The sequence below is a fragment of the Lampetra fluviatilis genome, chromosome 47, assembly GCF_964198595.1.
Source record: "Lampetra fluviatilis chromosome 47, kcLamFluv1.1, whole genome shotgun sequence".
Classification (NCBI taxonomy): Eukaryota; Metazoa; Chordata; class Hyperoartia; order Petromyzontiformes; family Petromyzontidae; genus Lampetra; species Lampetra fluviatilis.
In genome coordinates this window covers 6,644,822-6,659,816 of record NC_136321.1, presented here as the reverse complement: position 1 = coordinate 6,659,816, position 14,995 = coordinate 6,644,822, and the positions used below count along the sequence as shown (strand labels likewise).

At 48.8% G+C, this 14,995-nt stretch overlaps 1 protein-coding gene across 1 annotated transcript in view; it reads right to left on the bottom strand.

Annotated features, from left to right (window-relative positions):
* LOC144947799 (dystrophin-like) overlaps positions 1-14,995 on the bottom strand; it is a 330,156-nt gene that overhangs the window by 5,009 nt on the left and 310,152 nt on the right. Inside the window, exons 46-54 of the mRNA XM_078877152.1 lie at positions 14,413-14,524; positions 10,831-10,967; positions 8,825-8,863; positions 8,621-8,680; positions 7,694-7,759; positions 6,676-6,834; positions 5,681-6,023; positions 2,736-2,889; positions 664-759 (exon numbers count right to left, since the gene is read on the bottom strand). Coding sequence (XP_078733278.1) covers positions 664-759; positions 2,736-2,889; positions 5,681-6,023; positions 6,676-6,834; positions 7,694-7,759; positions 8,621-8,680; positions 8,825-8,863; positions 10,831-10,967; positions 14,413-14,524 — 1,166 coding nt within the window. The remainder of the gene's footprint in view (positions 1-663; positions 760-2,735; positions 2,890-5,680; positions 6,024-6,675; positions 6,835-7,693; positions 7,760-8,620; positions 8,681-8,824; positions 8,864-10,830; positions 10,968-14,412; positions 14,525-14,995) is intronic.

The following is a 14,995-nucleotide window of genomic DNA, read 5'->3' as shown; positions in this document are numbered from 1 at the left end:
ACTCACTCACCCACTTACACACTCATCCACACTCACGCACTCACGCACTCACACACTCACTCACCCACCCACTCGCATACTCACCCACCCACTCACATACTCACCCACTCACACACTCACCCACTCACACACTCACCCACTCACACACTCACCCACTCACACACTCACCCACTCACCCACTCACACACTCACCCACTCACACACACACTCACTCACTCACCCACTCACTCACTCACCCACTCATGCACACACGCACTCACTCACTCACCCACTCACACACACACTCACTCACCCACGCACTCACTCACTCACTCACCCACTCATACACACACTCACTCACTCACCCACTCACCCACCAGACTGCAAATCGAAACTCTTCTCTTTCTCATAATCTTCTCACACTGCTTGACTTTGGTATTCCTTCCAATTGTCTACTTTCCCACGTTCTTACAAACTTCATCAGTCCAAGACAATGCATTTGCTCTAATCTATTGCGGCTGAATAGTTATGTTTATTTCCTGGCCACTTGGAAATTTGGCCCTTCGGCTTTATCCTCAAGAACCGTGATATATGCAATAATAAAAGCAAATTCCCCTTCATTAGCCGTGCATCAATAAGTAACGTGATGACTTGTGGAGGTGGTGGGGGGGGGGGGTCACTCACCGTTGCGGTTGGGAAATGTGTTGTTGAGTCGCTCCATCACTTCTTCTAGGCCGGTCCCCGAGTCCTTGGGGAGCATCAAGATGTCTTCATCTCCTGCTGGAGGCACAAACGAACTGAAGATGATGCCGGTTGTAATTACTGGTGAAACGTCGTACTCAGATTGTTAATGCTGTGGCTTGGCTCTCCAACACAACCGGTTAGTGCTGTACTAGTATACTACACTATACACTACAATACATTACACTATACACTACACTCCACACTAGTGCTGTACTAGTATACTGCATTATACACTACAATACACTACACTATACACTACACTATACACTAGTGCTGTACTAGTATACTACACTATACACTACAATACATTACACTATACACTACACTATACACTAGTGCTGTACTAGTATACTACACTACTATACACTATACACTGTATAGTAGTGTAGTGTTGTATAGTAGTGTACTGTTGTATAGTAGTGTATAGTATACACTACAATACACCACACTATACACTAGTGCTGTACTAGTAACGAATTGGCCACCTTCTGTTTACGTGACAACCCTTACTAGTTGGCTGTGTCGGGTGGTGGCGGGTTTAACGACACATTTACATATTTACGCGATCTAACCCAAAAAACCCTGTATAATGGATGATATTGGCCGCGAAAGCCTAGCACGTGTTAAACAAACAGCAGCCATCGTACCCACGTGTCTTACAGTCGACGCAACTGAAGCGACCAAACCTCCTGGCTTGGTTTCAGAGAGAGGCTGCTCCATCGCGGTGTGTCCTGTGCCATTTCGTAAAATGTGTAATTTGTCCTGCTTTATATCAGGACATTCGTCGTGGTTTATCAGGACACATTAGCAGAAGAGCAGATGTGATTCGTGAAATGACTTTGTGCGGCACTTTGTCAACATCTCCTGCGTGTGGATTTTATCCGGGCGTACGGGCAAAAACACAACCCGTTGGAGCTGTCCCAGAACCACTATGCAAAACCCCCCCTGAATGAAATCCTGTTTAAGATATGACTAATGCATGTCCAGCTGTCGATGCATCCCAGTTGCGAAAAATTTAAATCCCTTAGATTAACCATGAAGATTTACTGAGTTTCCAGACTCTGCATTGGGAAGTTTGTTCAAATCCATAAATGAGTGTCGGGCTTCACGCGAGAGGAAACTGGAGCGCTCGAAAAAAACCCACCCACACGAGGGGGGGGGGGGGGTGATGACGCTCAAAGTTTCACGTAGATGGACTCAAGGATCCCATTTGCTGCGCTGCCATCTCCTGGCACCTTGCAGAGCAGCCTCCCGCTCGAGTAGCAACCAGACGCAACCCTCCCGGTGATGCGGTCGTTTATCAGTGTAACCTTTGCCGAAGTTGGTGTGACCTCATCTCATCCGAGCGATTCAGTAGTCACGGGCAGCGAGGCCTTCTCCGTGCGCCAGAGGTCACAATTGGGTACCCGATACCCGTACCCTACCCGATACCAGGCTACCCGTACCCGGCCGGGTACGGGTACGAGTACCCGTTTGCGACCCTGGTGCGGCCGGGTACGGGTAGGCCGTGAGTCACTGGTGAGTAACCGTTTGTCACTCATTTTCCAACGTCTTGTCTCTTCTCACAATTCAAGTTCCTAGAATCAACCCACCCGCGCCTGCAACATGGCTTCATCCCACAGGTCGCAATCGGGTACCCGTACCCTACCTGATACCCGGCCGGGTACGGGTAGCCGGGTATCGGGTAGGGTACGGGTACCCGTTTGCGACTCTGGTGCGGCCAGGTACGGGTAGACCGTGAGTCACTGGTGAGTCACCGTTTGTCACTCATTTCCCAACGTCTTGTCTCTTCTCACAATTCAAGTTCCTAGAATCAACCCACCCGCGCCTGCAACATGGCTTCATCCCAGAGGTCGCAATCGGGTACCCATACCCGTACCCTACCCGATACCCGGCCGGGTATGTGTAGCCGGGTATCAGGTACGGGTACGGGTACCCGTTTGCAACCCTGGTGCGGCCGGGTACGGGTAAGGAATCAAAACCCGTTTGCGACCTCTGCCATGCGCGCCCACCCGAAATGTTGTGGTGGTGCCGCCCGTTGGTGGCGGCGGTGGCGACGGCGCTGCTGCTGGTGCCGTTCTGCGGAAGGCCCTGCGTGGAGTCCGGCGAGCAGGAAGACGGGGAGGAGAGGTAGGAGCCGTTCACCCGAGACGCGTCGATGGCAGGCTGTGGGAGAGACGGGCGGGCCAGCATGCGTGAAACAAGTGGAGTGACAGTGGCGGTAGTAACATGGGGCAGCAGTATCTACTTTAGAAACTTGTCGCTGAAGTCCTACGAAACAGCAGTGCCTAAGGCCTACAAGAGCCTTAATCTGGGCCCTGGCCAGCAGCAAGAGGACGTGTGTCGTGGATAGAGGGGAAAGAGCTGGGGGAGATGGAGAGAGAGGGCGATGGATGGTGGTGAAGACCGAACGGAGAGATGATGACAGAGGGGAGAGGTAGAAGGGGAGGGATTGTGTGTGAAAGAGTTGAAGAGAAAAACACAAAGCGGTCTTTGCAAAAAATAACATTTGAGGACGATATGGCGAGAGCCAAAGGAGAGACAATGGATGGGAGATAAGCTAAATTAAAAACATCACTTTCAACACGCGAAACGATATCGTCATACAAGCACCACATTTATCATTTCTAGCAGTGGCACAAAACACTAGATAAGAGCTTCCTTAAATAAATAAGTTTATTCTTCAGCAAGTGTAGTGAGACTTGTTTAGGTGACCTGCCATATCATTTTTTTTCCATTTTTTGCCATATCATTCCCTTGCTGCCATGTGGATATTTGCCAATATGACAAACGGTGAGAAGGGGCCGCAAAACTCGAGCTGATAAACAACTGTTGATGATTGCGGCTGCGAGAGCGATCCGATAGCGCGGCTACCCAAGCGGAGGAGCGGTGCAGATTTAAGAAGGGGCGAGTCAAAGCGCGTCGTGAGCACCCGTCAGCGACCAGGGACTAATGCAGGCGTGCGATATCAAAGCGGCAAATGATGACGTCAACGTTCGCGTTCAACTCCTCCGCGCGTGGCTGTGTTTGAGCGCGCCTCTACGTTTCTGCGCGGCCGTGTCGATGCCGCAACGCCGGGGCACAGCCGTCGCCGTTCGTACGGACGGACCAATTCCCCACCGCCTTGAATCGATTGCCGCAAATTTGACATCGCGTCGTGTTCACCAAACGGATTATCTCCTCGTCATCGGCGGTGCAAGGCGACGTGAATCTATGCACACTAATCTATCGTCGTCAGCCATCATCAATCCCAGGGCTGGATGAGCGCTTCCCCCAATAATCTATAGTCGTTGAAAACTATAAACTAATGAATGAACAAAGTAAACAAATACACACTCAATCATTACATGCACAATTCAATGTGCAATCCAATTGCATTGCATGCATCGCTTGTTAATCATCGTGTTGATCAATTTTAATCAAAGAACGATTAGAACCTCAGCCGCGAGGCCACAGCATGCTGCAAAGCGTCTGATTGTAGTCGCCCAACCTGAAGACATTTGAGCGCTCAGGATGGATGTGCATCAATCATGCAACGTCCCATGCAGGGCAGAGTTGCTATTTGCTATGAATGTCGACATCGTTGTTGTTGTTTTCAATTGACCTAAAGCCAAACTCAAACGATGCAATTCTATTTTTTCAATATTGTTGCATAAATACTCTTAGGTTTTTTCGGTAAAGTCACGTAGGTGAAAAATATAAATTATAATAGAAATAAAATAATAACAGAAATAAAATAATAATAAATCAATTTGATTGCGACGTTTCGGAGGCAACACAAGCCGTGATTTAATTGATTTATTATTATTTTATTTCTATAATTATTTTTATTTTTACCCACGTGATTTTACCGAAAAAACTTTGTTGCATAAAACAAAGTTGTTAATGTTCAACGGTGTGTTTCCTGGGGCAAGACCTCAGTGAGAGGATGAGGTGGTCTCAGAGGCAACCCCACCCAGGGATTTTGTCCGTTAACTCTTATTAAATCTTATCGAACTACTAATAACTCTCGGCTAACTCCAATCTCTTTCACATTCAATTAGTGCCTTTTATTGCTGGCCGCTTAGGTTTTTGCGACCTCTGGGCCTATGCTCGGCAGCTGTTATAAGGGGGGGAATAAACAAAAAACATAGCATCGTTTCAGCTCTCGCGACAATATGCACGCGCGTTAAAACGCAGCTTCCCTTCAACAGCTGCATCACGCGCAGCAACCGGGATAACGCCCATTGCTCTCAATAGATTCACGTTAATCAATTTGATCGATGCATCGATACAGGCCTAGAAGTTGTCAGGTGCGGGAATGCTGCGCGACTTAACGTCACCTTCACGTCGACGGCCGCGTCGCGAGCTGCGTGTGGTCCCCGCGGCATCGGGAGTGAACCGGATAATTAATGCCCGTCAATTCTCGTCGATTAATGCCTCGATTCAAGTAATTATCTATCACCGTTGCAGCGCTAACAACCAGCGGCTTTTGGCTGACCATCGAGCAAAGACGGTCACCGCATCGCGTGCTGGAAACCACCGGAGCTGTGCACTTTTAAATCTGTGATGAAAATTAATTTCTTGAGAACTGCTTTTGGTGTTTCGTTTGTTGCCCTTCCCCCGCACGTCCAATTAGCACGGTTGGCTACGTACGGTACAAAAGACGTTCAACGCGCACACATACATACATACAAACGTTACACGTACTCTTTGGTTCTTTCGGTAAAGTCACGTAGGTAAAAAATAATAAAAGTTAAAAAATAAAACACGTGACTTTACCGAAAGAACCTAAGAGTATGGATCCTTGCAGTCACGAAAACTTCAAATCTAGAGCAAACATTACACGCATGACACCTCCACCACTCGACTTCTCACCTCGCAGTCGACGACCGCATCATCGCACGCCGCCTGCGATTTAGCGGCGTCGCGGATCCAACAACGACGGGGCCGCCCCGTCGCTCGTCGCCGCACGTACCTGGGTGAGCAGCGAGCGCAGACGCAGGAGCTGCGACTCCAGCTGCCGGTTGTGGTCCTCCAGCACCTGCATCCGCGACTCCAGCCGCCCCTTGTGCTGCCGCAGGAGCCTGGCCTCGGCGACGAGCTCGCTCTCCGGCTGCGAGAACTCCCCGCCATGGAGCTCCGTGCCGGGTGCCGAGCCGCCCTTGGGGGGCAGGGGTGGCGGCGGGGAGAGCGACTGCGACGAGTGCAGCAGCGGCGGCGGGGGCAGCGACGCCGGCGGAGGGAAGTGGAGGCAGCCGGAGGAGCCCGACTTGCTCTCGTGCTGCTGCTTCAGCTGGTTGTACTCGGCCGTGAGATTCCTGGGGGAAAAAAAAGGTGTGCAATCGACGGTGCTGTTAGTCGAGAAGAAGGATGATTGCCTCAAATGCCATCTAATATATACTTTTCATATTCGATACCGTAGAATATGAATTCCTACAGTCACGAAAGTTTAAAGTCAAAATATACTTTTCACTTTTACAAAAGTGTTATTGATGATTGTGTAGTGCTTGGTCTGCGAGGGATAGAGTTTTAGATTTTATTCTTTTACGGATATTGGATTTTTGCATCCGATATCCAAAAATTACACCCCTCTCACAGCAATCAAACATTTCGTCCGAAGGGTGCTTGAACCAATCTTTGACGGCTTTAGTCGACTATGCAAAGAGAACGACTCCACGACATACACCAACTCGGACTGAAATTCCGCAGGTTGTTGTCGACCACATTACGACTCCCACTAAAGGAGAAACTGCTGACTGTGGTCATCCTGGTCTCATGGCACCCCCCCCGATTCCAGAGCCTGGGTCTGTCAGTCGGTGTCGCTCCGCTGTCATCGGTGGGGCTTTCGTTGCCGTACAAAGCTTCTCGAGTGTGACAGGTGCCAACAGCGCGCAGCTGCCGTTTAATGGAAGTCAACCCGTTCTCCGAAACGAATTAAAAAAGACAATGGGGGGGGGGGGTCCCATTTACTGGTGCTCTTCCTCCAGCTCGGCGATGATGTGGCACAGCTCCTCGCTCTCGTCGGTGTCCATGGTAACGAGCATCGAGCCGGGGTCGCGGGAGCCGGGGCATGGTGACTCAGCGCCCAGGGTCTGGCAAAAGTGCCGGATCAGGATGTGCTCCTCGTCGCTGCGACAGCACGGACACGAAGACAAAAGGCACGCGCTCTCCCGGGTTAATTTCGACGTGGTGCAGTGGACTTTGTTACTGCGGTTGTTATTAAATACGCGTGCGTACGGGATGTACACAGGCAATGGCACGTGTGTTCGTGCGTGTGTGTGTGTGTTGTATGCAAACAAAGTGGGGAGTGGTAGTGCAGCAGTTAGCACGCTGTGCTATGAACCTGTCGACCAGGGTTCGATTCCCGCTCACAGTCAACACCAGGGACAATTATCTGAACCGGTCCTGGGTCTCCCCTAGGTCGACTCAGCCTCAAATGAGTACCTGGTGCGATGCCTAAACATAACGCCACTCGGGAGACAAAGGCGGCCGGGCGTGGTGCTGGCTACCCATCCCCTCGTGTGCCGTTCCGACCTTCATAGGTGCTCGCTAACAGCACTTTCCCCAACAGTCTGTCAAGGCCATACACGGGATCTTTGTCTTTGTCCCGTGCTACATAAAGTTGTAACAAACAAAACAAAAATGAACCCAATCCAGCTCACAGATTGCTGGGACAATTTTAGTCAGAAAGCACCTTTAAAAGTCGGTACAGCAGCACAGCCGATGTGTACACACCGCAGAATGTACTTCATGTAAGGCTGAGTCACCCTAGAGAAGGATCAGGACTGGTTGAGATATTCGTCACAACTTGAAGTCGTGTGGCCAGGAATTTAACGCTGGTTACCGGGTTCGTAGTGCAGTGCGCTACCCGCACGCACGCGCGAGTGATGCGCACGTTATGAATTTTTATTGAATCTTGAATCGTTATGAGTTGGTGACGATGTTGCAACGAGCCATTTCACGTTGCCTCTGCCGGCGCGGCACTCACATGCTTTCGTTGGGCGAGGAGATTTCATGCAAATACGATCCGTTTTTGTTTTCCATTGCGGCGAGCCTGCGACAGACAAGGCACGGAGAGGCGCATTGGTTTTTGTTGCTGTTGCATTTACTTATTAAACAACCCAAAATGTGTATTTGGTGAAAACGGACATCATTCAATGGGAATGAATTTCCTATTTATATTAAAATCTGTGTAAAATGGCGTGAGGTGGGGGGAAATGACAGCACAGGCAAGAAGTTAATAAGAACGCTACTGACGGGCCTGAAAGTTGGACTCTAAACACCGAGTGGGGGGGGGGGGGAGGAGTAAGAGTTGGGCACCACAGAACTGAGAATGATGGAAGACAATTCCGAGGGATTACAAAACCGGATGGGGAGGATGCAGAGAGTGGTGGGGGTTGCCGCGAGGAGGTAACGCAGGCGGCCGAGGAGAGGGGGGGGGGAAACTGCGCCCGCGACGGGAGAGTCAACGTGTTGTATTCATCCCCCTTTTTCCAAAAATTAATATTAAGAATAATTCTGCCAATAATATAATTTTTAAATAGCATATAATTGCATATATTAACATAATTTCCGCGATTTACGAATTTTTCCAATCTTCATTTGATTTTTATTATTTTTTATCAAAATTTGATACACAACAGACGGCACGCGGACGGGAAGCACGCCGCGGTGGAGACCATATCGAGGGGCGGCGGGGTCTAAGGTAGAGCTGGTGGCACAGTGGTGAACCAAGGTACGAAGGGATGTGGGAGTGGACATGGAGATGGTGGGCCCAGGACAGAAATGTCACGGAGTAAGAGGAGCAGGAAACTCCACGAGTGTCAAGAAGAAGACAATTTAATGAGGATGTCCCTTCCCTATCGATATGAAAAGGGTGGGGGGGTGGGTTGGGAAGGACTTAAAAACACATTACCGGCTGGCGAAGTGTTCGATTCGCGCGTGCGTGTCCTCGTGAGACAGCTGAGGAGAAGGGCTGAAAGCGGGTGAAAAAACAAAAAGACGCGGTAAATTTCTTCGACGAAAATGGAGCGCGGTCACAAAAAAAAAACCTCTGGTCACATGGGCGGCTCGGGGAGTCACGTGACTTCCAGCGGCCGATAGGGTGTGCGGTACTCACTCCAACGACACCGGCCAGAGGTTGATGACGGTGAGGGGACTGCAAGACAAGAACAGCCGATGGCCGCGTGAGAGACGCGATCGCGCGAACGCGAGCTGCGCGGTGCGGACGCGGCATGCCTTGTACGCACGTGTTATGTACGCTGAACTTCTTTCGCACTTTTTTGCCACCAAAATCAAGACAAACGCTCATGGGCCGGCGAGCGCTCGGGAAAGAATGACGTTCGTCTGCAGCCAAACACCAGAAGTTAACAGCGCGTGCGTGTGCTCGCGAAGAAAAGTACACGCGCAAAATAACGAGGTCCCCCACGCGCAAAAGAGCACATATAAGACGATGCACGCAAGCCTCGGGTTTCACACCGCCGTGTTTTTCACCGCCGTGTTTGCGCGAAGATTGTCTACGACTGCGCCGTTTATTAGATCTCGAGTGCCGCCGCTCCTTCCGTGTTCGTGCCGCTTCCCCGTATTGCCCCGTCATCTTTTGTTTCTTTTGAAGTCACTTTATTTCTTTTGTGCACAGCGCCAGACGGGGAGATAATGACCCGCTTTTTCTTTTGTTACAAACGGAGTCCCGAGTAAACACGCGGCGAGAACGCACGGCGTGTCACGCGATGTGATGAATACGGTGCATTACACAAAAAAAAGTTTCACGGTCGCTGGACTTATGGACCGAAGAGTGCAAATGTTAATGCAGTTGGCATTGTATGTTAACTGACAGAGATAAGATAATTGGCATTCGAGATGTATTGCTATAGAAGGACACTGCATCTAAACTGGGCCAAACGTGGAAGCAAGGCAAACGTAGAAGACTACAACCTGCCCATGCAGGCAGTGATGAGAAGGAAACCGGCACTGTGTGGACACACGTGTAGGACGGGCAACAACAGGGACATTAAAAGTGTTGTCGTTCGGAAAAACTGAAGGAGCCGGAAAGCGAGAGGAAGACCTAAGAGAGAATGGGTTTGACGACGACATCACAAGAGATCGAGCCAGAAACATGTGGCCACTACTTGAGCATGTTGACAACAAGACAGGAGAAAGTGGAAACTAATGAGAGAGTGTGAGGTGGACACCTACGGGGCTATCTGGCCATGGATGAAATAAATATTCAAGAAATTAAAATCCGTTAGAATATTAGGTGTAGAATGTTTTAGCTGCTTTGTGTGAAGATTCTGTTGAGGAGGATAATTGAAAAATATTTTTTTACAACTCGCTGGATGGTAGTGCCTTGAGTAGATGCAGGATTGACGTGACACCGTTATACGATGCAAATTCAAATAAAGGTTTGTAAATATGAAATTATTTGAGCTGACAGACAAGAATCTTAAGCGATACAAATACATTCTTACGGTTGTAAATATGATGCGTCCATCATGTATGTATGTTAAAACTTCTTTCGTGCCGTACGTTGCCAACCGTGCTAATCGGAGGTGCTAAGTGGATTATTGCGTCGCAAGATCGAGACAGGTGATGGTGGCGGCTTGGGGAGGTCTTCATCCAGCTGATGATGGTGATGATCGTGAGCTTAAGAATAAATAATAATCTATGAATCAAGGGATTGTCGTTGGGCAAATATCATCACGAAACAGGACCCTGCGGGGTGGGCTGGTAGGAACGAATAACCAAAGAATATAAACATAATGTATTATTACACTTGTTAAGCCAGGAAAGCCCCACTGAGTCAAAAGGTTTTTGTAGGGTCCTGCCAAGTGTTTGCAGTAGGGGTTCGATGTTGATACACGGACGGACGGACGGACGGACGGACGATATAATCTATTGGTGGTCTGGTCCACTTCGTTCCTACCAGTATAAACCTTACATTAAAATGCCTGGTACCCTTGACATGCACACAACAAACAGCTCAGATCCGCGCAGCTTGACGAAATTCTTTTACGAGCAGTGAGAGAGCTTCTGGTAAAACACCGAATAGGCAGCAGCAGTGGCAGCAGCAGCGGCAGCATCTACTCTGAGCGGGCGGGATGCACAAGCCACGTGACTGGCGCTCACGTTTCCATGGTGTCGCCCTCCAGCACCGTCTGCACCGGCAGGTAGCCGAGCCGCTGGTGCTTGCTGAAGTACCGCTTTGACTTAAACTTGTTCCGCAGCACGCGCGTGAAGTCACGCACGTCCTCGCCGGATGTCGTCTGAGAAGGGAAAACGTTTGAATCAACCAAGGCGAGGAAAAATTTCGATTTAAAGCTTTCGTGACTGCAGGGATTCATCTTCTTGGTTCTTTCGGTAAAGTCACGTAGAAGGGAAATAATAAAATAATAAAATTTAAATATAATAAAATAATTCTCACGATGTTTCGGCCACAACGCAAGCAGCCGTCCTCAGGTGAAGAACAGGTCTGTCGGAGAATTATTTTATTATGTTTTATTTTTATATTTTTATTATTTCCCTTCTACGTGACTTTACCGAAAGAACCAAGAAGACAAGGGAGGAAAATCGCGCAAAACTTTGCGTGGATTCCGTCGCGCCTTTTGCAACGTGCGTTTGCTCTTGGATGTATGTATTTAATGAGCGGCAATAATAATATAATCAATGGTAGCACTGGTGCCAGACGTGTCGGATGCAGTATGTTTGTAGGCCTTGAGCAGACAACAGACATTTGGTAGCGGCAGTGCCAGGGAGGGCGCGGCGGTAAACCCGATTAATTAATTTGGCCGATATTCTATGGGCCAAGTCCCTTATAACAAAACAACAAAACGACTTTATTCAAAGGAGCCGATTCATGTCTGATCATCATTGCGAGAGTTATCATGCCCCCCCCCCTCCGATTACAGACGGACAGACAGATGGAGCTAATGCAAAAACGCCTTCAACGTCAGAGTGTTAAAGAGACCTGGAGGGGGGCACGAACGGGGGGGGGGGGGGGACGTAAATAGATGCGCAATACGATAATTAGAGCAGATTAATACACAAAGCTAAATAATGAGCGATGGGATTTGATCGATGTCACCGCACTCTATCCTGGTGAGCATCAGGTAATATGGTCGCGCGTGCATGATTAACAGTTATCAGCGGAACACAAGACAATCACAATTTGATGTCAACGCCGTTGAGACCCAAAGTGTCCAATATAAATGGGTTCCAAGTGACAATTACTTTTATTGGGCAGAGTAGCAGCCCCGTCTATCATTTGGACGTGATCGTCCATTCGCCTGTCCCTCCCTCCAGCCGGCGTTTTAAAATAATACAGCAAAGCGAGCGTTCTCGTCATCGCACGAAGGTTGTCCGCAGAACAACGTCATCCTCCTTGTGCCTCGCTAACCACGCACCGTGTCACCAGTCAGCCAGCAAAACTTTTTTTAAAATACAGTACTATATTGGAGTTGCACGCACTGTGTGGTACACGAAAAGAACACGTGGTGCAATGGTGAACACACTAGACGTGTGCACGTTCAACTTTATTTATCAAAGCAAAAATGCAAACTGTGTATGATCTACGTGTGAACACAGATCACGCAACTTGCCACACAATGCGTTCACACAGAGCTGCAGAGTCGTGGATCGTTGGCCTTTAATGCTGCCAGCAGGTGACTGCCAGTTTGTTTTTGTCTGCTTTTCACAGGGAGAACCCGCTTATCATTGTACTCAAGCGTTAACACGGGCACCGACAGCTTGCCTGACAATAGCGGTGTTGTTACCGAGAATTGGCGGCACAGCCAAATGTATAATAGCTTTGTAGAACAGGAAGATGGTACGTCAAAAAAAAACCACGATAATGAACTTCACAAAAAGCAATCAAAGCTTTAAAAAATATATCACTGGCCTACCACTGAAAAATAACTGACCACCATGTTATAGATGGTGGTCATTTCTTGCATGCGATGACATGAACAAGAATAGAAGGCCATTTAAGTGACACACACACACAAAATATCATAGGTAAAAAGATAATTCCATGCTCGGCCAATTCTCATTCATCATGACAGTCGCACGTGTTTTTTTTTTTTCAAGGTGGGCAGCGGACTGGGAAATTAATCCCAAGCGGAATTCCGACGATACACACGCACATAAAAGACAGTGGGTGTTGAATGTAAAGTCTGAAAGGGAACGCGGATGATTAAAGGCAACTGGATCTATTTGATTCATGAATATTGAACTGCTCATTTCTCAAGGAGGGTGGAGCGATGGTGCAGCAGCGTGCACATTGCATCATAAATTCGGTCACCTGAGTTGAATTCCCGGCAATGGTTTTTAGTGGGTGGTCCTTGTTGAGCGAAAGTCGTAGACATGGACAATGAAGGCCGCGGGAGCCATCAGGTCGAGTGTTCATTCCTAAAAGTTTGCGGATTTGGCTTTGTCAATCGCACCTTGGATTAGCATGGTTGGCTACGTACCGTGCGATAGAAGTTCAACACGCAAACATACAATCTACTGCTGGATCAGGAGGAGTTCCACACAGTGTATGGGCCGTGGTGAAAATCAGCCAGGCAGTGGCATCTGCAGCAGTCCTCCTGAGTGCTCGCCTTTAACAAGTTTGTTACCTGGGTTTCAGAAAAATAAGCTAAACTGACCCAGCCATGGAAAAAATTTCGGTAAAAAAAAACTCCCCCGTGAAATGCACGAGATGCCTTCATCCAGCGGCGGACTGGCAAGGCTTTGCCTCGTGCCGTTATCTTTCGATAGGGTTGGCGGTGGTGCGTCACCTCCCTCCACGTCTCTCCGTCCTCCGCCAGTTTTCCCTGCAGCATTAATTTGCATCCCCATCCGCTTGTCTGCATCGTATGTTGATCGCCTTCTTGGTACAAATCAGAATTATTATTATTATTCAAACATCTGTAATGTTTGACTCCTGCAGTCCACGTTTTCATGCGGGTTGTCCGACAAAGCAAAGAACGCCATTTTGGTCACGGCAGTCACACCGATCACACCTCGATTCAAAATAACCTGATGAGAAATCCCCGCCTCCATAGTTTAAACATTTCAGGAGGGGCAACCCGCCACCTGTATGTATGTTGAACTTCTTTCGCACCGTACGTAGCCAACCGTGCTAATCCGAGGTGCGGGGGAAAGGAAAACAAACTAAACACAAAAAGCAATTCTGCAGAAACGAGTTTTTAATTTAGATTATTTAAAAGTGCATAGTTCCAGTGGCTTCCTAATATCTGAAGGAAGAGGGTTTCAGACGGCCGCAGAATTGCACCTGAAAGCGCGCGATGCGGTGATCGTCTTTGTTTGATGGCCAGCCAAAAGCCGCTGCTGCTACGAGGATGACCGGAGTTCATGTGATGATGGTTTACGCTCCTTGACGAGATCAGCGAGGTATTGGTGGTTAATTTGTGACGAGCACTTTTGCGTGCAATGAGTCCAACATTATAATGCCACAAAACCCTGCTTATACCATACGCTACAAAAGCCCATTTCTCCTCACCACCACCACACCCCTTTCCCCCCACCCCCGTCCATTCCATCCGCGTCGCACATTATCCATGAGCAGCACCCGTCCCCGAACGATGCGCCCGCCGCGCTCTTGGCCGTGAGCCAACGCGCGGGGGGACGCGGTTAAATCCATCTGGACAAGCCCGTCCGTCTGTGGCCGCCCGCGACGGGAGAGCCGCAAGGTTCATTAGGGTGGCTTACCGGCGTGCAGTACTCCACCATGGGGTAGTGAAGCTTGTGTCCCTTTGCCGTGCGGCCCGAGAAGAAGCAGCTTTGGCAGATGTCGTAGTTGAAATGTTTCAGGCTGCGGTAGCTGCAATCGGAAAGGGAGCGGGGGATTACGTAATGCAATTAATTATTACCGGATTATAACACGCGGATTTTTTTTTTTACCTTGTAGTTCGAAAGCAAAAGTTTATGTGTATATATTACCAGCTTTTGTATAGCTCTGTTGACCGGACACAAGTTTGGATTGCGTCTTTTAATATGAAGAATGCTGCATTATACAGGCTGCTATTGTGAAATGTGATAGATGAACACCCCTTCTATTAACAAACCGTGGCTGTGTATGGGCTTCAATATGGCAAATGGGAGCGTCTTATTTAGACACTTCCATCCAAAAGCCTCGGCTATATTTACTCAAACAAAAAACGATCTGGCAGTCCAGACAAATGGGTCACGAGCACTTTCGAAGAAGCGAGCGTCATTAACAACGAAGCCACATTTTTACCAGAAAGCAGCACAAGGTCTGGTAAACATTACGTACACATTCTACTGTGTTCAC